Below are 27827 nucleotides of genomic sequence, written 5' to 3'. Positions count from 1 at the left end.
TTTGTATTTCAGAGAACTATTTTTGTTTAGGTTTTTTTTTAAATCAATTGTCTGCCTGCTAGGTTTAGCCAATGGAAGGAAATTGGAAGGAGAGAGCGAAGGAGGCATTTCCCCCCCTCCCTTCTGCTGAGGTGCCAGCTCCAGGAGTGACTGCATTGTCCCTGTGGCTCTGGCCCATTTGTGGTTATAGCTTTTGCTAGGTGACTTAGATTCCCGGGATCTGGTCGTATCACTTCCTCCCTGTGACTTTAGGGGAGGTGTGGCATGCTGGGAGAGTTGTGGTAGTTATGTTACTGATGCTAATTTCTGGGCTACCTCACTGTTTCTGATTTGGCTTCCCAGCATTTAAATCATCTTTGTAACTAAGTCCTTGTATTAAATTCCCTCAGATTGAATTATCTAGAATGGCTTCAATTTTCATATTACATATTTCTTCCTCATTTACTTCTGTATTCTCTATGTTCACCTTAGACTGTTGCCTTCTCTTGCCAGTCTAATTTTTATTACATAGAATTCATGTTTTGAAGTTTGAGATCATAAATCAGATGCTTCCTAAATTTTTGTTTCCTGAAGTAAGCATTTTTTCAAGTCACTTTTCTGATACCTCTTGACTTACCATGGTCCTCTGTCCTTTTTCATAGGGCTATAATTTTATTTTTTCTTATTACTCTTTAAATGAAAAGATTGAATTACATCCAATGTTTTGTAGTGAACAGGGTGCATAAATCTTTGGGGCCCCCTGCTGTCCATGTGGACTCTGTTCGAATCTTCCTCTCAAGTTCTAAGCTGACAAGCAAGTGGTTGACACAGCCCCCAGCCAAATACAGTGGTACCTTGGTTTTCTAACGTAATCCACGAGTTCTGAAATGTTTGAAAACAGCCGACAGCTAGGCCTCAGGATCTTGCACTCAGCGGAATCCATATGATATGTTCGACTTCTGAGTCGTGTTCGAAAACCGAAGCATTTACTTCCCGGTTTACGGCATTTGTAAACCAAAATGTTCGTCCATGGAGACGTTCGAGGTACCACTGTATTTAGTTTCCAGAGATTATCCAGCAGTATTAATCCGGCTGGTTTTGGACTGAAGAGGGATCTTTTTTATTTCCACTTCCTGGTTTGGGTGCCTATAGTTTCATGAATTATATGGGGGTTAAAAAGTATAACATATGTGATAAATAATTCATCTATCAAAATTGTACATTGGAACCTATCAAAATAATATTATGATTTTACCGTAAGTTTCTGCAGTGTACACTTCTGCTGTCATTTCATATCTTAATATAATATGCTTAAATAAAATCATAAATAATATTTTGGTGTTTCATAAGCATAAAGTATTACCACCTACCCCCCTTTTATTTTTTACTATGTACTGACATATAAATAGCTGGTGAAGTTCCTATGATTATGCTATTTAATGAAGACCAACACTTTATTAAAAAATTCCTGTTTCTGTTAGCATAAGATCTGATAAAATTTTAATTTTTATGAAAGACGTAAATGTAAGAAACGCATAGAAACAACGGGACACTGTGCAGGAGCTTCCCTTTGCACATTGCTCAGCCTGGACCTGAAAAAGTAGCTTTGCTTGAGATGCGGGAATCACGGCAGTCATACTTTACATATTTTGCTCCTATTTTCCTCACTGGGTGTCTATGTCATGCAAGTGTACTGTGGCCTGGGGACTTCTAGAACTCGAAGCAGACTCTAATTTGTCTCTTACCCAGACTATACAATTTCTGAAATGTTTACTGCTCCCATTGCTTTTTCAGTCTTTGCCTCCTTTTTCTGTGCAGGAGGCCTTTCCTTATTTTTTGCATCAGTTTGATTGTTTTAAAATTATGCTTTCAGGGAAAATTCAAATGTTGGGTTCCTTCATGTTAACCTTAGGATTTCTGGTGACGGAAAAGACGGTAAATCTTTTGATTCAACAGGAGGTGAGTTGCAAATAACGAAACATAACAATTGTTCTAGAAACCTTGGAAAAGGTTATGCATAGGTCCCTATTTTGTTTTTCCCCCCCATGAATGCCTTCTTCAACTCCGGACAGGCTTTGAAGACGTTGAATGGCATCTTGCATGCTGTACCTTTAGAAGAGAGAAAACAATTCTCCTTGTCCGAAGGCCCGTGTCATCTTATGTAAGTGAACTTGTACTCGATTATGTGGTGACATAAGGGCAAAATCTCTCTGTACTTCCTCAGTCTTTGTTCTTCTTAGTCCTGATTGCTTCATTCCTTCCTTTAGTATATGCTTTGTGCATCTGTTATGGATCAGGCACTATGCTAAGTAGTGAAGAAGGACTGAGGAAAAAAGCCAGACTTTACTAAGCTCTTTTTTTTAATAGTATGGGTTTTGGTTTTGGTTTTTGTAGGTGTTTTTTTTTTTTGTTGTTGTTATTTTTCCATCAAGTTTGTAAAATGTTTTCTCGGGCTATAGATTATTTTTTCATTGTGTATGTGAACTGAATTAGTTATTCATAGGGGAATGTTGAGGACAGACCCTGCTGCTAAACTGCTTGGCTTCAAGTCCTGGTTTTGCCCACTTATGTTCATTGCATTATCTACATACAGCACAGCCTTAACCTCACTGTACCTCATTTTGCTTGCCTGTAAAATGGGCCAACATTAATGCCTGACTGATAGAGTTACTGTATAAGTTCAATCAGACAGGCCATTGAAAGTGATTAGCACATGACCTGGTAGAAAGCAAATACTCAAAGGTTACCAACCATTAGCTGTACCAATAGGGAATGGAATCTGTATTGCTTTTCAAGTGATAGATATTTTGGTTTCTTGGTGCTTCAGTCATAATTATGTAGTTCTTGGGACATTGGAATTTGTAGGTAAAGTTGTAATGTATGGCCATGAAAAGAGCAAAACCAGCACCCTGTTTTGAAATTTGAACCTAAACTTCTGACTGTGTGCTAACCACTAACTAGCATTGATGGCACCATTGTGATACCCAGTCATTATGTGACATGAAGCCATGATAGGCAAAAGGAAGGGTGACTAAGTTTACCATAGCATGCCCGAAAGAGGTGACTGGTGGGCAGCGAGCTCATTGCTGTCAGGTTTGTCCACTTAACTTGTCTATGCAGGATGCAATTTTTCCACTGAATTTTTCCTAAAAAAATATTTATTGAATATATTAGTGAAATCATTATTCTTAGTAGTATGTTTAGACTTGGAGAGCCGCTGACCTGAGGTTTTCTCCTAAGTTTTCAATCTAATCATATGGTCCTACCTTATTAGTTGTATGTTCTAGAAAGTCTGGAATATTCGAGACTTCAAGTAAAATATGAAAGCATAAAATTAAGCAGAATTCTCAGTGGTACTATTTCAAGGGTTCTATTTAATAGTAAAAAATCGATCATTTATCATGAGGAACTGAACTACTACAAGATTTCTTAACAAATCTGTTCTTTAAAATGGGACTTATTTCAAACATTAAAAAAAGATCAACATCACATTTGTCAGCATTTAGTTAAAATTGTTAAATAAATACAAATGTTCTTCAGCTTGTGATGGGGTTAGGTCTCAGTAAATCCCATGATAAACTGAAAGTATTGTAGGTCGAAAATGTATTGAATATACTTAACCTACCAAACATAGTAGCTTACCCTGGCCTACCTTACACATACTCAGAACACTCATGTTAGTTTGGGCGCAGTCATCTAACACAAAGCTTATTTTATAAAACAGTGTTGAATATCTCATGTCATTTATTGTACGTGTTGCTTTTGTACCATTGTAAAGTTGAAAATTATTCAATTGAACCATCGTAAGTTGGGGACAGTCTGTGTACAATATGGAAGTCTGTGTTAGTTACAATAATGTAATCACTTAATCTCATTACACCTCTAACTTAATCAGTTTTTAAAATGAGTTCAAGAAGCTCATTGGAAAGACCCACAGCATTGTTAATATTTCTTCCAGATGTCAAACTGTGTAAAAATAGGTATACATTCTCATAAGGCTGGTGAGGTGATTATAAAATTCCAGAATATTAGCATTTGATGAATCCTCAGAGATCATCAAATTGAATTCACTTTACAGAAGGAGAAATAGAATTTCAGAATGTATAGTAGCTATAGCTTTTAAAAGAAGTACAGTAGTCATTAAGATACAAACTTGAGAAACATTTTCTTTTTTTTTTAAACAAACAACTGTTTTTCTTTTTTCTTTTTAAACTTTTATTTTTTTTTTTGAAGATTTTATTGGGGAAGGGGAACAGGACTTTATTGGGGAACAGTGTGTACTTCCAGGATTTTTTCCAAGTCAAGTTGTCCTTTTAATCGTAGTTGTGGAGGGCACAGCTCAGCTCCAGGTCCAGTTGCCATGGTTAGTTGCAGGGGGCACAGCCCACCATGCCTTGCAGGAGTCGAACCAGCAACCTTGTGGTTGAGAGCCCACTGGCCCATGTGGGAATTGAACCGGCAGCCTTCAGCATTAGGAGCACAGAGCTCCAACTGCCTGAGCCACTGGGCCGCCCCCGAGAAACATTTTTCCTAAAAATCTCTTCTTGACATTGAGAAAACGCTGATGCTGACTTTGAAATAATTTCAGATATATATACATATATATATATATACACATATATATGTATATATGTATACATATGTATACCTGTATATATGTATGTGTATATATATATATATGTAGTTATACCTGTATATATGTATGTGTATATATATATATATATATAGTCACAGGATGTGGCGTACAGCATAAAGAATAGAGTCAATGGAATTGTAACAGCTGTATACCCCATGCTATATACGATGTCAGAAGGGTAGTAGTTTGGGGGAGGGGGTTATCACTTTGTGAGAGGTATAAATGTCTAACTATTACATTGTTTTGTACACCTGAAACTAATAATACATAAAAAGAAATATATATCTTGGTCTTAAATTTTCAAGCCAATATAGTGAAGTTTTGCCTATTTGTTCATTTCACTAAAATGCAGTTTATCTAAATGTTTCAGGAAAAACCTTGCAAGGACAATCTTGACTGTGGGTGGTAAGAAATGTTTAGAATTTTAAATATTAGAATATTAAATATTGGACGTTGGGGGTTTAATGAACATTGTGGAACTATGGGGAATAAATTATGGCCAAATTGAAAAAAGGAATTAGGATTTTATTTTTCATTTATTATGAGAGATTTTGACATGCTTGAACACCGTAACAAATAATGAATATTCATTTACTCACCAACCAGCTTAGTCAAATTCTATCATTTTGCCAGATTTGCTTTGAATCTTTTTTTAAACAAATCAGAGTTACAGGTAAAGCCCCAGTGTCCGTATCCCTGATCCCATTCCTCTCTCCATTGGTAGAAGTAATCCTTGACTTGGATTTATTTTTCATTCCTGAGTATATTTTTCCACTTTTTTGCTTTGTGTTCATAAGCAACATATATTATTGTTTTGCACATTTTAAAAGCATTTTATAAATCTCATCTTATTGTACATATCCAGCTGCAACTTTTTTTTTACCCTTAAAATTATTTGAGATTTAAACATGTTGATATACGTACTTTTTGTTCATCTGCTGTGAAATACCACAATCTTGGGATTTAATCTTTGTAGTAGAAGTATTATTATTATTATTGTTTTTAGTAGAAGTATTATTTAAAGGCTATTTGATGAGCTCCTTTTGATGAATGTTTTAATATACAGAAGGTGCCAAAAAATGCATACACCTTTTAAGAAAGGAAAGCTATTAAAATTGTAATATTCAATATATACTGATAACAAAAGATGAATACATGTCACATTTGACTTCTGCAATTACAAGAGATGCGCAAAGTGGTTACCATCAGCATCCAGACACTTCTGATTATGTTGAACTACTGCTTGAGCAACATGGACCAAAGTGTCCACTCATATACATTTTTTTGGCACCCTCAGTGTATGAAATACAGAGATATCATTTACTTAAAAATTGTTATATGCTGACCAATTGTTTACATTTTCACCTAATATTTTGTAAATATTGAACTTAAATGATTATAATTATTCCAGGATACATCTTGCTGCTTATAAAACACAGTGCTAGTCTTAGATGGAATTTCTTAAAGCAAGTGCTAATGTGTGGAACTCATTTCTTCTTTTGCTTTGTGCCTAGAATTGTCCATGTTTACCATGTTTTTAATCTCTAGATTATGACCAGCAGGTTGCTCTTTCTGAAGCATTGTGTAGACTGACAAATAAAATATCAAGAGATGACCTTGTCCATCAGTGGTTTGAAGATGACATCATTGCCGAAGCTTTCAAAAAAATTAAGGATCGAGAATTTGAGACGGTGCGATTCCTGGTCAACAAAATTCCGTTTAATGTGTACTTATTAAGCATCCTGTCAGTGCTTTCCTGTGCTCATGGGAGGGTTTTTTCCTTAAATGTGATTACGTTGCCATTCTTAAACTTTGTTTCCCACTTATGTGGAACAATTTGAGGACAGTACAAACAGAGTGTTTGTGGGTCAAATATGGGGATGCAGACAGGACTTCTTTATAGGTAACTTCGAAGTTACCTATATGTGAATGTGATGGATCCAGTCAGAGAAAATGGGGTGGGGAGCAATTTTTCAACGAGCCTCGAAGGGTAGGCTGAATTGGAAAAGAAAAGAACGTGAACTTCAGCTTTGCAAAGAGCAGCCTGTGCAATGATGGGAGGCTTAAATTAGCATAGTGTGCTCTAGTGGTAGAGGAGTATTATGGGGTGTTTGTGTTGTGAGCCATCCAGCCCCTATACGTTGGAGGAACAATAATTTTTAGTGTCTTCTATGCAACCTGGGTTCACTGTGATTGTGTTCTCAAGTAGCACAAAAATAGCCTATGGCTTTCTTGCACACTCACCTTCATCCTAAAATAGCTAAAATGTTTTTCCTCTTCTTGTAATAAGTTCTTAAAATGAGAGTTAGACACTTAGGAAAAGATAAAATTCTTTATAATAGCGTCATGTTGAACAAAACCATCCTGGCCCTAACTGCTGTGGACTTAAGATTCTATTAAACTTTTACATATATGATTAAACGTATTAAATATGACTGTGAGTCTATTGCCAGATCTGCAATAGTCAGGATTCAATTTGATCTAAATAGAAAGACCATGATATGAGCATTGGAGTCCCACCCCCCCGACTTACTCTGACGGCTGCATTTTGGCAAGGTCGTTGACTTACAGAGCCTGACAGTCCACATCTGTAAAATGGGAATGAAACCCACCTCAGAATCTGGAGGATTAAGTGAGAGAAACTGAAAGTACCTGAGATGTTGTGGACACTCACTTGTTAGTTTTCTTTCTCCTGTGTGTCATTCCGTCATCTGCAGGGAAATTTGATGAAAATAGGACAAAAATAATTATCTTGTTTTTCAGGTCAAGATAGCCATCAACTTCTTAATAAGTTGCTTTTATATGAAGGCTTACATTGCTGTTGTCTATTTAGTGCTGAATATAGATAGACACAGAGTGTAAAGACTGAATACAACAGCCAGTCTTTGCTAACAAACGAGATGAAAGCCTAGATCTGTGTCTCCTGGGCTTTCAAATTTTGGAGGCAACAGATTTACCTTCCTAATAGGTGTTGGTTAGCCCTTTAAAAATATTCTTTATCCTTAGAACATACACTAGGAGAGAACCTAGGAAGGAGTGGGATAGAGAAGTCTGGATAAGGAAAATTGGCCCTGGATAATACACATAGATAAAACCAAAATTGATAAGTTTGATAGGTTTTTGGTTGGCTTGTGCTGTGCAGATGTTAGTGAGATGGATGCCCGGTGGGTTAGTCAAATATTATAATCGAGCTTATTAGTATGATATGTTTCTCTGCTATTCTTCTAGCCCAGTTAAACGTAGTTGTGCATATCACTTTTGGAGACTTAAACATTCCTCAGCAGAAAATCTCCTGGCTGGGGGATTCCTTTTAAAACATGTGTCTGGAGCCTCCTCTTAGTGATACAAAGTATTGTTTTAGTTCAAATATAATAATGAATCCTTGTGAAGGCTTGTGATGTTCCTAGATCCTGGAAATTTAGAAGCAAACACTGGCTTCTACATGCTGTTGAGGGGTACTACTATTAATAAGACATCTTGATTTTTTTTTTATTAAAACTTTTCATCATTTACTTTGAAGGACGCTAGACTGTTTCTCAATTACCTAAACAACAGACTTGGTGACCAAAGAAGGTAAGATGTTTTTCTCAGTATTATTTTATTGACCTGTTGTATTCTGAAAATATCTAATATTAAAAAAGAAATCTAGGATCTGTTTTATTTTAGGAGAGAATTTGGGATACATAACTTACTAAATACTACTGAGTTACCCATTGTGTAGCAAGACTAGACACATTCTGCCTAGTGATTCATTTCTGTGTGTTTAAAAGTAATTTCTGTCAGTCTTTTAGCGTATTTAGGTTTGGAATATTTTTAACATTATGTCATCTGGGGAGATTTTATGAAGAGTAATTTCCTATAGATGAGGTCACTAGGGATAGGCATATGATGGACAGGTAAGTCCCCGATGAAAAGATATTTGCTAAATTCACTCCTTTCTTTGGGAATCTTGCCAAACGACTGGGTTGAGATATGTTACTAGTAAACCTGGCTTGTAGACTGCCAGATGGAGATTTGAAATCTAGCCATAGGTAGATCTCCATTTGCAGGTTTGAGATCGCCTTCCATACTTTGTGCAAAGAGACTTGATGGCACACTCTAGTTATAAATGCTTGTTTGTAGAATATCTGTAGGTTGGGTTTGGGTTCCATCCGTATTTTATTTCACTTTTTAATTGTGAAGTATTTTGCAGGGTCTATTCATTTCCATGTATTGCCGCTTTTGCTGATGGGTATGAGGTATGTTTGTCTCTTTTGGGGGCCATGAGGGTGGTGCGTAATGAAACCCATAGTTTGGTTTACTTAATCAGACCACACTGTTCTTGATACCTGAAGCATTTTTAAAATAGGAAGTCTACTTCTAGAGGCCTCAACTCTGAAGCTTATTGTCCCCTTTCCCAGTCTTCTCTCATACTGTAACTGGGGCACATTGCCAGGACGTCTAAGGGCCCTACTGTTAATACTAGGTAAAGAAATTTTAGGGTTTCTATGTATTTATAAGGTTAATTACAGGACCCTTCCCTTATTTTACTCTATTAGTGGGTACTATTATTCATGTTTGGATAAACGGGAAAAGGGCAATTGTCTTCCTTTTCATACAGCTGATGCTTCCCACTCCATCCCCAGCAATTGGGGCCACTCTCCTTTCTCTAGATCGTTCTGCTTTGTACTTTATATTCCAAAATTGAGCAGCCTATTTTTACTCCCTTTTTTTGGTTTCTAGAAAGGTGCCCCAATTTACAGCACCTTAATTTTTGGGTGAAATCTTCAAAGATCTCTAAACAGTCAACATTGGGGTTCCTAGGACCCTGTCTTCAGAATGTCCTAAAGAACCATTTCTTTGTTTTGGGTTCAGAGTCCCCTTCTTGGCTTCTGTTAGTTGAGTCTGCAATTCATTCTACAAGTTCCTGCTTCTAGAACTGATTTTGGTAGCTTGATTGCTGTATCTCAGTGGTCTGTTTTTCCCTCTAGTTGTCTGAGGAGTCCAATCTCTGCTTGATTCTTCTTTCTAGGACTTCTAGATTTATATCAGCTTCAATCACGGCCCTTACACTGGCTTCCAGTAACATACATTATGGGTTAAAACATGTAGTTATTAAAAAGTAACCATGTGTGATGGAAAGATGTCCAAGAAATACTATTTGTTGGAAAAGTAGGTGGTAGAATAGTAAGTCTAGTGTTTGCTCCATTGTTGAGAAATAAAAACTCTCTATTTACTTTCTGATATATGTCTAAAATATGTCTGGGAGAAAACAAAGCCATTGTTCATGGTGACTTTGGGAAGTCTGATACACTTAAATATGTGTTAAATATCTAAGGATAGTGTTCTGTGTGTTTTCTCTCCCCTTCCCCAGCAATTAGCTTAGTTATATAAAATTGAGACCTTTTTTTTTGTTTTGCAGAAATGAGTAAGGTACTAAAGAGACACCCTATAATTACAGTAGTGTTTTAGCAAAAGGATAAGTTCTGGTTTTAATGGAAATTTTTTTGTCTCACCCTTTGACATGAGATTTACATGTATAATTTTTGCTGAAATTATATCTTACAGTTGAAAAAACCTGTCGATGAAAAACTAGAGGAATTCTGGATTGATTTCAACCTAGGAAGTCAGAGTGTAACTTTTTATATAGACAATATTGAGGTAATCACATTTGATTTCTGTTTAAATTTAAGTGCTTAGACATTGTTTATATGCAAGTATGTGTTATGTGCTCATTTCACATATTTTTCACTTATTTTTTCCCCCAAGAGTGCTCTGTGGGACTCAGTAAAACTTTTGAAGGAAGCGGTGATTAATTTCAGCATAATAGGTAAGATGATAATTGAACTACCCCACATTTAGTTCAGAGTCGTATTTCTGTTTAGAGTTGTGGTGTATGTTTGGTTAATTATTGAGCAGACTCTGTGCCTGGAAGTAGAAGGGAGGTGGCATAGTGTGAAAGGACCATGAGGCAGGGACCAGGACTGGTGACTTCTTTGCTTTGTGACTCTGGGGTTCAATTACTTGCCTGGTTTTCTCATTATAAAAATGGTTTAGTTATTCAAAAAATAAAAATAGAATTCCTAGATGATCTGGCAATTTCACTTCAGGGTATATATCCAGAAGAATTGAAAGCAGGACTTGAAGGGATATTTATACACCCATGTTCATTGTAGCATTATTCACAGTAGCCAAAAGATGGAAGCAACCTAAGTGTCTATCAGTAGATGAATAGATTTTTAAAAAGACAGTATATATCTACAGTGGAATATTATCAGCTTTAAAAAGGAAAGAAATTCTGACACATGTGACAACATGGATAAACTTTGGGGACATTATGCTAAGTGAATTAAGCCAGTCGCAAAAAGACAACTACTGTGTGATTCTACTTACATAAGGCATCTAAAGTACTCAAATTTATAGAAGCAGTAGAATGGTGGTTACCAAGGGTCTGTCAGGAGGGGAAAATGGGGAGTAGTTGTTTAATGGTCACAGAGTTTCAGATTTTCAAGATGAAAAAGTTCTGCAGATCCGTTGTACAACAATGTGAATATACGTAACACCACTGAACTGGACACTTAAAAGTGGTTAACAGTGTCAATGTTATGTTTTGTACCACAATTTAAAAAATGGTTATAGTACCTGCTTTCTCCCTCCCACAGATTTTTAATAATCAATGACTTTATGTGGGTATATACCACCTCTATCTAAATGTTATCCCTCTGACTTCCCACCTTTCTTCTTAGTTGGTAAGACAGAGTGGAGCATGAAATCAGGTGGGTACAAGTACTGTAACTTTTGTTCGTCCACTTCACATTGCAGCTATAATCATACTTGGTCAGGATTCCTGAATTGGGTCTTTAAAAAATAAGGGGACCTTTTTGAAAGTAACTTAGTATAGATATTATTTTTAAGTAATTGGGTTTATTGAAGATTTAAAACCAAATATAATTTGATTATATGGATATTATACTTCTAGATCAGCTTGCATATTTTTACCAAAATAATAAAAATGCAAAATTGGAACCACGGATAAGAATAAAAATGTTTATCGTGAAGCCTACTCTAAAATGACCCACCATGGAGATTCAAATTTGATGCTTAGCTTCCTGAGAGCTAGGGTGAAAAGTGAAACATGATCTGTAATATGATTTTTCTCATACAAGTCCTGGGGAGAATAAATCCTCCTTAGCCTTGAACTGTTAACTGAAGGTTCTCCCATGGGACCACTTAAGATAAAGGAAGCCTTCCTCTGCCCTGATTTTCCCTTGGTGGATTTCCTGTGTGCATAAGTTAACTTCATTGTTCTGTTAAACGATAATTCTTGAAAAGGTGAAATCATAACCCTCATGCAAATATTACATGAATGTGAGTTGAAGACTTTATTTAATTCATTAATTAATGAGGAAATCAGTAAGATGAAAATAACCAATTGAAAAGGAGGATTCAAAGAACTATACATATATAAGCAATGAGTAAATTAATTTGTAAATAGATTTAAGATTAGACAATTGCATTCCACAGAAGCAATTAATTTGAATTTCTAGGGACAAGAATCACTTCCATTATCATTAGTTTTCTACATCTTACAGATTTGTAAAATAGCTCAAAAACAAGGAGAAGTGTAGCTATCCCAGAAAGGATTCTAGACAGGCACCCAGTAACTTTTTGGTGCATTTAAAAACTCTTCCACAGTTTTCCATATAGTTATTTTCAGTGCGTGTGAAAATTTATTCTGCAGGGCAGGAATTTTTAATTTCTCCTGTTGCCTATTATTAGAAAAAGAGGGAAACTTGGGAAACGGATAGATTAGGTGGTAAAGCAAATGGCAGAAGAGGAGACTTTCACTGTGAAGCTCTATGAATGCAGGGAAAGATGAAGACAAGTGAGCCTCGATTTTGGAACTATGCCTGTTGACATGGGAGAAGGCTTCAGTTGGAAGAGCTGAGAGATGGTAAAACTGCTTCCTTTGCTCACAGCATTTCTGACATTAAGCAATTCTGATGCTAACTACTTGGAGTTAGTGGAGACCACACAGGTTAACGGCTCAATCCCACAAGACTGCCCCCACTTCAGACACTACTTACAAGCCCCACCTGTACTTTGACCATCCAGCTACAAATCCAGGGTTCCCACAAGCTCCTCATCATGTCTGGTAATTTGCTATCCTGGCTCACAGATCTCAGGGAAACACTGAAGTTACCAGTTTATTATAAAGGCTATAAACAAGGACGTAGATGAACAGCCGGGTGAAGAGGTACACAGAGTGAGATCCAGAAGTGTCCTGAGTGCAGGCGCTTCCATCTCTGTGAAACGGGTACACCACCCTCCTGGCACAAGGAGGTGTGCACCAACTTGGAAGCTTTCCCAAACCCTAGTTTAGAGGTTTTTATCATGTAGCCGGGATCAATTATTAACTCAATCTCTGGTCCCTAGAGGTTGAGGGTTGGGGCTGAAAGTTCCAACCCTGTAATCATGCTTCAGTCCTTCTGGGACCAGCCCCCATCCTGCTGCTGTGTAGGGGCCCCCAGCCACCAGCCCTTTCATTAGCATACAAGACACTCATCACTCTGGGGATTCTAAGGGTCTTAGAAGCTCTTGTGTCAGGAACAGGGGTCAAAGACCAAACATTACAAGACAAGATGCTCCTAGCACCTCTACAAGCACTCAGGAAATTACAAAGGTTTTAGGAGGTCTGAGTCAGAAACCCGTGAAGAGGCCAAATATGTATTTTTTAGTGTGTCACAGATGGGAAGAGTTAGCAGTTAAATAGTCACAGAATTGGAAAGATAGTATACATTAGTTGGGAGTACTTCTTATCTGTAGCAAAGGAAAGGAATTTATAAATATCTCCCTAGAAATGTAAATTAAGTGTAATCATAAATAAAGGTAAGATTAATTTATATAGTCATTACCTGTTACCATTTAAAATACATAAAATGTCTTTGGTATTTACTCTAAGTCAATATTTTAGAAGGACTTCCTCAGATTTTCTGACTGTGGTACCCCTAAATTGCTTTTCCTATTTTAAGTTTCTGAACTCCAAACCTTGCTACTGTAATGGTTTTCAGGAACCAACTTGCCAGAGTTAATATATCACATTTCTATGAGATTTTATAATTTACAAAGTGCCTCACAATATCTGGAGGAGGGAGATGTTACTTTCTATTTTTATAGCCAAGAAACTGACGACTGTCTAGCAAACTCTGCAAGGAAGACCTTAGTTTTGTATGCACAGCCCTTCGTGTTAAGAGTTGGCAATGTTTTAGTAGTATGATGAGTGCTTGGTGCAATCCTCAGGTAGTTTCTTCTGACTTTTGTCTCTCTGCCTTGAATCCTACAGCCCAACTAGCTGTTTACTTTCTAGATAATGTTTGAATTACTTTTTTTGCAGAGTTTCATAGACTTTTCCTGGAGTGACTAGATGTCCAGTAAGATTGCTGAGCTTTGCTCTAGGCCAACACTGTCCTATAGAAATATAATGTGACAACAATAGTTTAGAGGTTACCAGAGGGTAAGGGGGGAAGGGAGGAGGTAGAAGATGGTAAAGGGGGTCAAATACATGGTGATGGAAGAACTGACTCTGAATGGTGAACACACAGTGCAATATGTAGATGATGTATTACAGAATCGTACACTTGAAACCTATATAATTTTATTAACAATTGTCACCAAATTAAAAGAAATATTTGAGCGATGTATTTAATATTAAATTTTCAAGTAGCCATGTTAAGTTTTTTAAGTGGACTAATTTTGTTAATATGCATTGAACTCAATATATCCAAAATATTAACATTTTAACATGCAATTAATATGAAAAATATATGAGATATTTTACCTTCTCTTATTTTGTACCAAGTCTTCACAAGCTGATACCTCTTTTATGCTGTGGTACATCTTAGTTCGTACTGGCCATACTACAAGTACTCAGTAGCCACAGATCTAGACTTAGATGTGTCTTACTCTTTTTTTCCCTGTTTCCATTCTCATCAATTTGTGACTGTTAGTTTTGCCTACTTTCATAGACTTTACTCTCTTTTCTGCTACTTCCAACTCAACGTGTACGTACAGTAGCTTATTGTTGGATTCGCCTTGAATTTTGTCCTAAGCTATTTTCTCTTCTAAAACCAATTACTATTTGTCAGTACAGGGCTGGCATCCTGGAAGAGGGCCCTCAAGGAGACTGTTGTCTGAGAAACAGGACTCTCTGTAGGATGTTTCCATCTCTCCCATTTAAGTAGAGGCTTTTTAAAGGAAGGTGTATTATTCCATCTTGCATATTGCGAATAGTGACTTTTAAATTTCAGAAATGAGTGGGATCTGTGAGGAAGTATGAGAATTAATGTTGTCCTAATATATTGGAAAGTAAAATAACTCTTGCGTATGATAGCCTTGTCTTCACAAAATGCTCTTTGAAAAGTGGACCGAATTTTAGAAGACAAAACAATTTCCATTGTTATGCTGCTAAATTACTTTCTATTTCTACAAGAAATAACCACTTAATCCTAGAAACACACACACAATCTAATAAAAATAACTTCAAAGTAACTCTATTTAATGATTTCAGTTTCTCATTGTAGAAAAATCTGGACAGTTGACAAATATCATAGTGCCGTTATTTAAAATTATGAAATTTTAAAGTAAAAACTTTCAGCATGTTGATATGCATTGGTATATTTTATTTTTGCTAGAAACTGAGGCGAAGAAGATGTTCATCATTTACTTACAGCCTATTAATGTCAGAAACAAAGAAACGAGAAAAATAGAAATTCATTTTGATTTGCAATTCAACATATCAGAAGCCTCCATTAAAGCTTTAGGAGAAGACAAACAGATGGTAGGTTTAATTATTTTTATTTATTTGACTGTGTTTTAGTATGTTTTCTTGTCTCTTAAATTTCCATGTTGGGTTTTTTAAAGTTGAAATATAATTGATATATATAACATTATACAGTCATGTGCCGCATAATGTTTCAGTCAATGACAAACTGTGTGTATCATGGTGGTCCATGAGATGATAATGGAGCTAAAAAAATTCCCGTCACCTAGTGACATCACAGTCTCATAATGTCGTAGTGCAAAGCATTACTCACGTGTTGGTGATGCTGGCGTAAACAAACCTGCACAGCCAGTTGTATTAAAGTACATACAATTATGTACAGTACAGGATACTGATAATGATAATAAACAACTGTGTTATTGATTTATGTATTTACTATATTTTTATCATTACTTTAGAGTATACACTACTTATTTAAAAAGTTTGCTATAAAACGGTATGCTGTGTTTTGCTGGCAGCAGTCTCATATCTCTGGTGTTGACCACACCTTTTGGTTGCATCGTTTCTTTTTCTCCTGTGTTTGTTTTAATTTTGTGTTGTTTTGTGCGGTAACATGCTGTACAAGTTTGCAGCCTAGGAGCAACAGGCTATGCCACACAGCCTAGGTGTGTAGTGGGCTGTACCATCTAGGTTTGTGTGAATATACTCCATGATGTTCACACAGTGACAAAATCACCTAGCAATGCATTTCTGAGAACATAGCCCTGTCATTGAAGTGGTGCATGACTGTATTAGTTTCAGGTGTACAACATAATGCGTCAATATTTGTATATATAACAAAATGATCACCACAGTAAGTCTAGTTAACAGCCATTGCCATACTTAACAATTCTTTTTTTTTGTGATGAGAATTTTTAATTTACTTTCTTAGCCACTTTTAAATATGCAGTTTCTGTCTATTTCTCCCTTTAGATCTGTTAACATTTGCTTTATATATGTAGGTACTCCTATGTTACGTGCATAAATACTTAAAATTTTTATATCCTGTTGTTGGATTGACTCCTTTATCATTATTGTAATGATCTTCTTCATCTCTTATTACAGTCTTAGTCTTAAAATCTATTTTGTCAGATATAAATATAGCTACCCCAGCTTTCTTTTGGTTTCCATTTGCATGGAATATATTTTCCATCCCTTCACTTTTAGTCTGTGTGTGTCCTTACATTTGAAGTGAGTCTGTTTTAGGCAGCATATAGATGGGTCTTCTGTTTGTTTGTTTTTTCCATTTAGACCTCTGTGTCTTTTGATTGGAGAATTGAATTCATTTACATTTAAAGTAATTATGAATAGGTATACACTAATCACCATTTTGTTCATTGTTTTCTAGTTGTTTTGTACTTCCTCTGCTGCCTTTTTCTTCTGTTGCTCTGTTTCTGTGTGATTTTGTGATTTCCTGCAGTGGTTAGATTCCTTTTTCTTTCTTCCTTCCTTCCTTCCTTCCTTCCTTCCTTCCTTCCTTCCTTCCTTCCTTCCTTCCTTTTTTTTATCTCCTGTAGGTTTTTGCTGTGTAGTTACCATGAGACTTACATAAAACAATAACAGTTTATTTTTAAGTTGATAATTTGAATTTGATTACATTTTAAAGCTGTACATTTTTACTTGCCCTCCATGTTTTATTTTTTTGAATTTGCATCTCTTTAGCTTAAGTATCCTTTAACAAAGTATTGTAGTAATAGTTATTTTTACTACTTTTGTCTTTTAACTTTCATACGATCTTTATAAGTAATTAACACACTACCTTATAATATTAGATTATTCTGAATTTTATTATATATTTACCTTTACCAGTGAAATTTATAGTTTCACATATTTTCCTGTTACTAATTAGCACCCTTTCATTTAAGCTTAAAGAAGTCCCTTTAACAGTTTTTTGTAAGGACAGTTTAGTAGTGATGAACTCCTTTAGCTTTTACTTGTCTAGAATACTATCTGTCCAACTCTGAATGACAGCTTTGCTGGGCAGGGTATTCTTGGGTGGAAGTATTTAAATTCAGCGCTTTGAATATATTGTGTTACACCCTTGGCCTGCAAAATTTTTGTTGAGAAAACTGATAGTCTTATGAAGTTTCTCTGGTATGTAACAAGTTTTTCTCTTGCTGCTTTTAAAATTTTATTCTTGTCTTTAACTTTTGATACTTTAATGTGTCTTAGTGTGAATCTCTTTGGATTCTGTTTTTTTTGAACCTCTTTGGGCTTCCTAGATCTGGATGTCTGTTTCCTCCCCCAGGTTAGGGAAGTTGTCAGCTATTATTTCTTGAAATAAACTTTCTGTCCCTGTCTCTCTTCTCCTTCTGGGACCCCTATAATGTGAATGTTTGTTCACCTGATGTTGTCCCATAAGACCCTTATTCTGTCCTCACTTTTTTCATTTTACTGCTCTGATTGGGTGAGTTTTACTGCCCTGCCCTGTCTTCAAGTGCACTGTTTCTTTCTTGTGTTTCATCTAGTCTGATGTTGAACCCCTTAGTATATCTTTTGGGGGGTTAGTTATTGTGTTCTTAAGTTCTATGACTTCTATTTAGCACTTTCTTATAGTTCCTAAGTCTTTGTTGAAGTTCTCACTGTATTCATACATTATTGCCCCAAGTTTGGTAAGCATTTTTATGACTATTATTTTGAACTGTTTACCAGGTAAATCACTTATCTCCTTTTCATTAAGGTCTTTTTCGGAGGTTTATTTTCTTTTCATTTGGAACACATCCTTTGTTTCTTCATTTTCCTTGACTCTCTGTGTTAGTTTCTATGCATTATATAAAACAGCCACCTCTCCCTATCTGAAGGAGTGGTCTCATAAGGAGATGAAACTTATTGCTCAACCCTGTCCTAGCTCTTGGTTGTCTCTCAATCCTTTGTGACTGTCTGAGCAACTTCTTTTAATTTTAGTGACTCCCAGTATTTGAGGTTATGCCAAGAGCTGTCAGTGTCCTAAAGGGGAGGATCTCAGTCAGCATCTAGATTCAGGGTGATTGGAAACCAGACTGTCAGGCACCAGCTTTTAAAGTATGCAAATATGTACAGTCTGGTGGTATTGCGAGTGCAAACCCCTCTGTCCACGAGAGCCAGGTGATCTAGAGGTGTCCCCTGAATGACAGCCACAAAAATTGAAGTGCCTAGTGACAGTATGAACTCCTTTCTGGGAGATACTGGTGAGCTATAGTGAGGCAGAGGGTGAGTACAAAATTGGCATCCACTCGCTTTTGTTTTGGAGTAGCCCCTAGACATGTGCCCAACCAGAAATCTGCCCCTCTGGCCAGAGCTTTAGGACAAACAAACAGGCCTTTTTCAAAGGCAGACCAGGGGTATGTTTTAGTCTGCTGTGTGTGCTGTGCCCTGGAGGTGGTAGCCAGCCAAGAACTCAAGTTGTTATGGGACACAGGACTGGAAGCCCTGCTGGCCTTCAGAACCAGACAATCAAGGGGTGTACCCTGGGTGGCAGCCACCAAAACTGAGGCACCAGATGCATGTACATGCTGCCCTCTGGGAGATTCTGGTGCTCTGGAGCACAGAAGAGGGGGAGTGTGCAGATAGCACCTGCCCTCCAAGGTCTCTGGAGAGGCTTACAGTCGGCCCTACGAAGATAAGCGAATAGGCCTCTTTCACAGGAAGGCAGTACATCTCAGTGTTGTATCTCTGCTGTGTCCTGAGGATCATAGATGGTTAAGAACTCTTTTTTTCATTGGTTACAGTCCTGAGGGACCCATAAGTTTAAGCCCCACTGGGCACCAGAGCCAGGCAATTTAGATGTATCCCCTGTGTGGCAGCTGCAAAAATCAGGGAACAAGATGAGGATACAAACTCCTTTTCAGGAGACATTGGCAAGCTAGAGAAGGCAAAGGAAGAGTGTAAGGTGGTGCTTTCTGGCCTCTGTCCCCAGAGAGTATTATGTAAGGCCCCTAGATGTATGTTAAGTTAGATGCCTGCCTCTGAGACTGATGCCTTAAGATAAGCAAGTAAGCCTCTTTTACAGAAAGAATGTACACTTTCCAGTTGGTTGCCTCCATGTTGGGCCCTGGGGCAGGTGAGTCCACATGTACAAGCCCTCTAAGAGTTGTTTCTCAGTTTGTTATGGCCTTGTGGGTCTCCTGGATTCAAGCCCTGCTTGTTTTCAAAGCTATTAATAGATTTTGGGGGGCTTATCTCTCAGGTGCAGGTCTTAAAAGTTGGAGTACCAGATGTGGGGTTCAAACCCTTTGCTCCTCAGGGAGAAATTTGGGGTTCTGAGTTTCTTCCCAATTTTGGGTTGCCATGCTGGTGGTGGGGTTGATGTCCGATTGTGTCTCAACATCTGCCTGCTTCGATGTGAGTTTTTCTTTTTCACCTGATGTGTAGGAATCATTCAGCTAGATTTAGGGCTTTTTTCCCAGAGGAAATTATACTATATACAGCTGAAGATTGGTGTGTCTGTGGGAGGAGGTGAGTTCAGCATCTTCCTACCTTGCCATCTTGAACCAGAACTCCTTGTTGGGTTTTGATGTGAATGTTTAATCCAGCAGAAGGATTGATCTTTTACACGCCATGTAATAAGAGTTGAGAATTCTGAGTTCTAATCCTAGTTCTTCCTTTTCACGTGTCATTGTCGTAATTATGTAGGACACAAAGCCTCTTTGTGCCTTGAAAGGTTTTATTTTATTTATTTTGAACAGTTGAAAATTTTTCTAGGATATTATCACCTCCTCACCACATTCTTCCAGAAGCTCTGAGGATACTTGCTGTGGACTCCTTGGCCCTTGCTTATCGCTAAGCTCTTTGAGGATGAAGGGAATCAGGAGCAATAGGGTCTCTGGGAGTTTTTCAACAATTCTGTCTACTGGTCTTATCTTGTGGAACTGAGGATTAAAACCAGAATGTATGTACAGCACCTAACATCCTGCCTAGCTAATAGAGATATTCTGCCCCTTTCTCCTTTTCTTATATTTGATTACCTGGACACATACAGAAGCGTGATGGGAATGTAATGATTTTTTTAAAAAACAAGCATACCAAAGATTATTCTTCCAGATAATTGGTCTCCTGGGGAAGCTGCATACTTATCCCAACAATTCTGATGCTATTGAAAACATTTTAGTAAGTTTTCCTTTGATTTTTCCCTTAGTAACTTTGCAACACTGATTATCTTTGAGAGTGGCCAATCTTCTCCTGAGGGTGGATATTAATTTATTGGAACAACCAACAGTCATTTGGCGCCAAGTCTAATAAACAAAGAGCCTGATATCTTACTATTCAGTGGAAATGCTTTTCTTTGGAGGAGTTAAGTGGCTCCAAAAGAATTTCAAAAGAGGGTTTCAAAGGTGCCATAATTAAATACATATTTTTTTCTGCAGCAAACAAAGACAGTTGATAGTTCACCTGAAAAATTGCAACTGAGTGATACACAACAAGGTCAGATTTTTAAATCTATCATAAATAAGACTTGAGTGGTATATTTATATGTAAATACTTAGTTGAGAAGCTTAACAATTTCTGTTTTTAATTTTCACCATTAGAAGTTACTTCAGAACACGAGTATTCTTCAGATTTACAAGAACCATCAGTAAAAATTCCAGTTTCTCAATTAAATGACAAATCCAGGTAAGTGATTTTCAAAACTAATAAATCCTGTAGATTGCTTGTGACGTGACTAGTTAATGTACAAGTCAACTGTCCAGGTTTCCCCATTTCCTGCATCTGGCCATGCCCCACACAAGGAGAGAGCATTGTGTGCAGTTTTCTATAGAATGATTTGAGCAGTACTGGAATGTTCTGACCTACGGGTCTCTACTATTACACCCACAGGGTTATCTTTGGTGATGTCTTTTTCTGCAGCGGAACACTGAATATCCCCAGCCAGCAAACATTTATCACTGGCATTAATTTATTTGCCACTTCCATGTAGGTCTCTGAAGAATAGGTCCTAGGACAAGTGATTTTTTTTTTAATGACTTTGAGATATAATTGAAATAAAATAAACTGTACATATTTAAAGTGTATAATTTGATGAGTTTTGATGTGTCTACAACCAGGAACCATCACCACAAACAAATAATGACCATATCCGTCATTACCAGGAATTTCCTCCTGCCCCTTTGAAAAATCCCATTCTCCTGCCCATCTTCACCCCCCCCCCCAACAACAATCACTGATCATTTGCTTTCTTATTATTGAGTTACAAGAGTTCCTTATATATTATGCATACAAGTCCTTTGCCAGATATGTGTTTTGTATATGCTTTCTTCCTATTTGTAACTTATTTATTTTTATAACAGTGTCTTTTTTGGGGGGGAAGGGGAACAGGAATTTATTGGGGAACAGTGTGTACTTCCAGGACTTTTTTCCAAGTCAAGTTGTCCTTTCAATCTTAGTTGTGGAGGGCGCAGCTCAGCTCCAGGTCCAGTTGCTGTTTCTAGTTGCAGGGGGCACAGCCCACCATCCCTTGCGGGAGTCGAACCGGCAACCTTGTGGTTGAGAAGGCACGTTCCAACCAACTGAGCCATCTGGGAGGCAGCTCAGCTCAAGGTGCCGTGTTCAATCTTAGTTGCAGGGGGCGGAGCCTACCATCCCTTGCAGGAGTCGAGGAATCGAACCGGCAGCCTTGTGTTTGAGAGCCCACTGGCCCATGTGGGAATAGAACTGCAGCCTTCGGAGTTAGGAGCATGGAGGTCTAACCGCCTGAGCCACAGGGCCGGCCCAACAGTGTCTTTAAAGAGCAAAAGTTTAAAATTTTTATAAAGTCCAATATATTTATTTTTCTTTTATACTTTATGCTTTTTTGTGACATGCTTAAGAAATCTTAGGCAAACTCATAATTGGTATTATTTTTCTTATGTTTTCTTCTAGAATTTTTGTAGTTTTAGATATTATTTCAGTTTATGAGTAATTTCATGTTAATTTTTGTATATTGTGTGAGGTAACAGTAGAGGTCCTTTTTCCTTCCTCCTTCCCCTCCCTTCCTCTCTCCTTCCTCCCTCCCTTCCTCCTTTCCCTCCTTTTCCTCCCTTACTTCCCTCCCTTCCTTTTTTCTTTCTTTCCTATGACTGTCCAATTGTTCCAGACCATTTATTGAAACAGTTATTCTCTGCCCACCCCCGCTGAATTTCCCTGGAACCTTTGTTGAAAAAAATCAATTGACCATATATGTGTAGATCTATTTTTGGACTCTATATTCTGTTCCTTTTATCTATTTGTCTATATTTACATACTGTCTGAATTAGTGTAGCTTTACTATCTTAACTATTGTATCTCATTTGGAAATGAGCTAATGTTAGTCTTCCAGCTTTGTCAATTTTGTTTCAAAGTTGTTTTGACTATACATTTCCATATAAATTTTAGAATCTACTTTATAAAAAAATCTGCTAGGATTTTGACTGGGATTATGTTGAATATATAGATCAATTTTGGAAGAATTATTATCATAATAATGTTTCTTTGTCTCATAAACCTGCTATAGCTCTTCATTTATTTAGGACTTTTTTCTCAGTAATGTTTTTTTAGTTTTCAGTACGTATATGTTACATATATTTTGCTAAATTTATACCTAAGTATTTCATATTCTTTGCTATTATAAATAATTCTTAAAATTTTAATTTCTAATTTATTCTATGACAATGCAGTTGATTTATGTACATTGATCTTACACCCTACAAGCTTGTTAAACCTGCTTCATAATTTTTTCATACTCTAGCTGATAGAATTTTAGTTGCTGTGCACATTTTAAATACTTAATTTCCGGTAAAGTACAAGAAGGAAACAGCTTTTTTTCTTCACTCCTATGATGCATCCCCAGAAACAGTAGTGAACATGACACATGTTATACTATATAAGTGAACGTATTACTTTGAACTTCTTATTGATGTTCATGCAGAGCCAGATTATATACTGATTCTTTTTTTTCAGTTTTAGTGAGGTATAATTGTTATGTAGCTCTGTATAAGTTTAAGATGAGCCACAGAATGAGCTGACATATGTATATTGAGAAATGATTACCACAGTAAGGTGGTAACTATCCTCATATAGTTACAAAGTATTTTTTTCTTTGATGAGAACTTTTACAATTTATTCTTTTAGCAACTTTCAAATATGCCATACAGCAGTGTTAACTAAAGTCATCATGTTGGACCTTACATTTCTAGTACTTACTCATAACTTTAAGTAAGTTTGACTGTTTGACCATTTTCATTTAATGCCCCCACCCCCACTCCCTGCTTCATAACCTCAAATGTGATCTCTTTTTCTATGTTTTTTTTTGGTGTGTGTGTGTGTGTGTGTGTGTGTGTGTGTGTGTGTCTGTGTCTGTGTGTGTGTGTGTGTAATTCCAGTCCAAGTGAGATCATACAATATTTGTCTTTCTCTGTGTGACTTATTTCACTTGGCATAATGCCCTCAGGGTCCACCCATGTTGTCTAAAGTAAAGGATTTCTTTATTTTTTATAGCTGGATGGTATTCCATTGTATATATAAACCACATCTTCTTCATCCATTTATCTAAGATGGACACTTAGATTCTTTCCCTGTCTTGGCTATTGTAAATAATGCTTCGCTTAACATGAGAGTGCAGTTATCTCTTAGGAATAGTGATTTTGTTTCCTTTGGACATATACTACCTGGAAGTGAATTGCTGGATCATATGGTAGTTCTATTTTTAATTGTTTAGGAACTTCCTTATTGGCTGAATAACTTTCAATAGTGGCTTTACCAATTTACATTCCCACCAATAATGCACCAAGGTTCTCTTTTCTCCCCATTTTTGTCAGATTTGTTCTCTCTCTCTCTTCTCTCTCTGTCTCTGTCTCTCTCTCTCTCTCTCTGTCTCTCTCTCTCTCTCTCTGTCTCTCTCTCTCTCTCATAGCCATTCTAACAGGTGTGATGTAGTATCCAATTATGATTTTGATTAGCATTTCCCTAATCATTAGTAATGTTGAGCACCTTTTCATGTACCTGTTGGCCATTTGAATATCTCCTTTGAAAAAAATGTCTATTCAAACCCTCTGCCCATTTTGTAGTTGGATTTTTTTTGCTATTGAGTTGTATGAGTTCTCCATATATTTTGGATTTGCAAATATTTTCTCCCTTTCTGTGGGCTGCTTTTTTATTTTGTTGATCGTTTCTTTTAGCGTATAGAACCATTTTAGTTTGATGTAGTTCTAATTATTTATTTTTGCTTTTGTTGCTTGTACATTTGGTGTCAAATCCAAAAAATCATTGTAAAGACAAATAATGTCAAGGAGATTTTTCAGTGTGTTTCCTTCTAGGAGTTTTATAGTTTTAGGTCTTACATTTAAGTCTTAAAACCATTTTGAGTTAATTTTTGTGAGTACTGTAAGAAAGGAGTTCAGTTTCATTCTTCTGCAGGTGGTTGTTCAGTTTCCTTAGTATCATTTATTGAAGAGATTGTTCTTTTCTCGTTGAGTATTCTTGGCTCCCTTGTCTAATATTAGTTGACCATATATGTGAGAGTTTATTTCTGGGCTCTTGAATCTGTTCCATTGGTCTGTGTGCCTGTTTTTATGCTGGTACCATACTGTTTTGATTACTATTGTAGAGTTTGAAATCAGGATGTGTGATGTCTCTAGTTTTTTTCTTCTTTCTCAAAATTGTTTTTGAGGTTTGGCACTTTTTTTGGTTCCATTATGTTTTAGGATTGTGTTTTCTATTTCTATGAAAAGTGCCATTGGAATTTTGCTAGGGATTGCATTGAATCTGAGATTGCTTTGGGTAGTAAGGACATCTTTAACAATATTAATTCTACCAACCTATAAATGGAATGTATTTCCAATTGTTTATATCTTTTTTCAGTTTCTTTCATCAATGTTTTATAGTTTTCAGTGTACAGTTCTTTTACCTCCTTGGATAAATTTATTCCTAGGTATTTCCTTCTTTTTGATAAATATAATTGACAAACCACTAGGCAGAGTGGTTAGGAAGAAAGAGAAGGCAAAAATTAGCAATCTTAGGAATGAGAGAGATAACATCAATATGGATTAAAAATATTAAAAGGTTGGTAGGAGAATGTTAGGAATAAATGTATGCCAAAAAAAGACAACTTCAATGAAAAGTACAAATTTTCCAAAACACATGAACTATCAAAACACACTCAAGAAAAAAACAGATAACCTGAATAGCCCCATATCTTTTAAAGAAATGGAATTCATTGTTGAAAACCTTCACACACACAAAACTCCAGACTTATATAGATTCACTGATAAATTCTACCAAAGAGGTTAGAAAGAAATAACACCGATGCTACATAAATCTTCCAGAAAATCAAAGAAGAGGAAATACTTATGAACTGATTCTATGAGACTGGCATTAACCCAATATCAAAACTGGATAGAGATATTATAAGAAAACTATAGGCCAGTAGCGCTTATGAACATGGATGTCAAACATTTAACAAAATTTTAGCAAATCAAATATAACAATATAAAAAAAATTATTCCAGGACAGCAAGTTTGATTAAACAGTAAAAAAAATCAGGTAATTTATTATGTTAGGAAACAAAAACAAAAATGTTATCTTAGTCAATATAGAAAAAAATATTTGACAAAATTCAATATCTGTTCCTGATTAAAAATTCTCAGGAAGCTAGGTATAAAAAGGAACTTCCTTAATTTATTAATGGGCAACTATGAAAAACCTACTGCTAATAATGTACTTAATGATGAAAGACGGAATGCATTTCTCTACAATCAGGTATGAGGCAAGAATATCTGCTCCAATACTTCAATTTGGCATTGTAATTGAATGTCTAGCTGGTGCAATAAGGCAAGAAAAAGAACTAAAAAGCATTCAGATCAGAAAGAGAGAAGAAAAACTGTATTTGTAGGTGATATAATCATCTACCGTTTCCCCCCGAAAATAAGACCTAGCTGGACTTATGGATGCGTCTTTTGGAGCAAAAATTAATATAAAACCTGGTATTATATATGTTATATTATGTGCGGTCTTATTTTACTATAATTTTTGCTCCAAAAGCCATTAGAGCTGATTGTCTGGCTAGGTCTTATTTTTGGGGAAACACGGTAAGTAGAAAATTCAGTGAAATCTACAAAAGACTACTAGAACTAGTGAGTACAATTTTAAATGTTTAATTATATTTTTTAAATTGTGCTAAAGTACATATAACATAAAATTTACCATCTTTATTAGAATATCTAAAGTTAGAAAGACTGTACCAAGTTGGTGAGAATGTGGAGCAACTGAAACTCTTATACATTGCTGGTAGTTTCTTAAAATGTTAAGTATACACATATTATGGCCAGCTATTCTTATCATAGGTATTTACTCAAGAGAAATGATAGCATATGTCCACACAAAGGGATGTACATTAATGTTTTTAGTAGCTTTATTTGTAACAAGCTGGAAACAGCCCAAACTGGAAACCCAAATGTCCACCAATAGATGAATGGATAAATACATTTTGTTATATCCACACAATGAAAGCCACTCAGAAATAAAAAATAATTAACTATTAATATATACAACATGAATGAATCTCCAAATAATTATGCCAAATGAAAGAAACCAGACCCTTCCCCACCCCTGAAAAAAAAGACTACATATTGTATGATTTCATTTACATGAAGTACTAGAAACCGCAAACTAATCTAGAGACAGAAAGTAGATCAATGGTTGCCTGGAAATGGGAGTGCGTTAGCTGTTTCATTCTCTTTTTTTATTGTGATAAGAACACTTAACATGAGCTCTACTCTCTTAACAAAATTCTAAGTGCACAATATAGTATTGTTAACTATAGGCACAATGTTATACAACAAATCTCTAGAACTTGTTTATCTTACATAATTGAAGCTTTATAACTGTTCAATAGCAACTCCACATTTTCCCCTTTCTTCCATGCCTGGAAGTCACCATTCTATTCTCCCTTTCTATGAGTTTGACTATTTTAAATGCCTTATATAAGTGGAATCATGCAATATTTGTCCTTCTGTGACTGGCATATTTCACTTAGCATGATGTCATCCAAGCTCATCCATGTTGTTTTGTATTGCAGGATTTCCTTCTTTTTAAAGGCTGACTAGTATTCCTTTGTATGTATATGCCACATTTTGTTTATCCATTCATCCATCAATGGGCATTTAGATTGTTTCCATATCTTGGCTATTGTAAATAATACTGCAGTGAACATGGGAGTGAAAATTTCCCTTCAAGATCCTGATTTGAATTCCATTGGATATATGGGATTACTATATCATATAGTAGTTCTATTTTTAACTTTTTGAAGAATTTCCATACTCTTTTCCATGGCAGCTACACCCTTTTACATTCTTGTGAACAGTGTGCAAGTTTTCCAATTTCTCCACATATTCATCAACACTTAGATTACGTTTTTTTAATAATAACAAACCACAAAAGGGGTCAATACCCAAAATATATAAAGAACTCCTACAATTCAGCAGCCAA

At 36.2% G+C, this 27827-nt stretch overlaps 1 protein-coding gene across 1 annotated transcript in view; it reads left to right on the top strand.

Annotated features, from left to right (window-relative positions):
- The window catches only part of SYCP2L (synaptonemal complex protein 2 like), a 77859-nt gene that overhangs the window by 11270 nt on the left and 38762 nt on the right, over positions 1–27827 (top strand). The window contains exons 7-17 of the mRNA XM_074337065.1: positions 1853–1938; positions 2052–2140; positions 4986–5020; positions 6164–6306; positions 8136–8188; positions 8808–8853; positions 10163–10255; positions 10364–10424; positions 15286–15431; positions 20756–20813; positions 20918–21002. Of these exons, the coding sequence (XP_074193166.1) occupies positions 1853–1938; positions 2052–2140; positions 4986–5020; positions 6164–6306; positions 8136–8188; positions 8808–8853; positions 10163–10255; positions 10364–10424; positions 15286–15431; positions 20756–20813; positions 20918–21002 (895 nt within the window). The remainder of the gene's footprint in view (positions 1–1852; positions 1939–2051; positions 2141–4985; positions 5021–6163; positions 6307–8135; positions 8189–8807; positions 8854–10162; positions 10256–10363; positions 10425–15285; positions 15432–20755; positions 20814–20917; positions 21003–27827) is intronic.

The sequence above is a fragment of the Rhinolophus sinicus genome, linkage group LG06 (genome assembly GCF_036562045.2).
Source record: "Rhinolophus sinicus isolate RSC01 linkage group LG06, ASM3656204v1, whole genome shotgun sequence".
NCBI classification, from domain to species: Eukaryota; Metazoa; Chordata; class Mammalia; order Chiroptera; family Rhinolophidae; genus Rhinolophus; species Rhinolophus sinicus.
The sequence above is the reverse complement of the archived record's forward strand: the minus strand, read 5'-3'. Positions and strand labels throughout refer to the sequence as shown.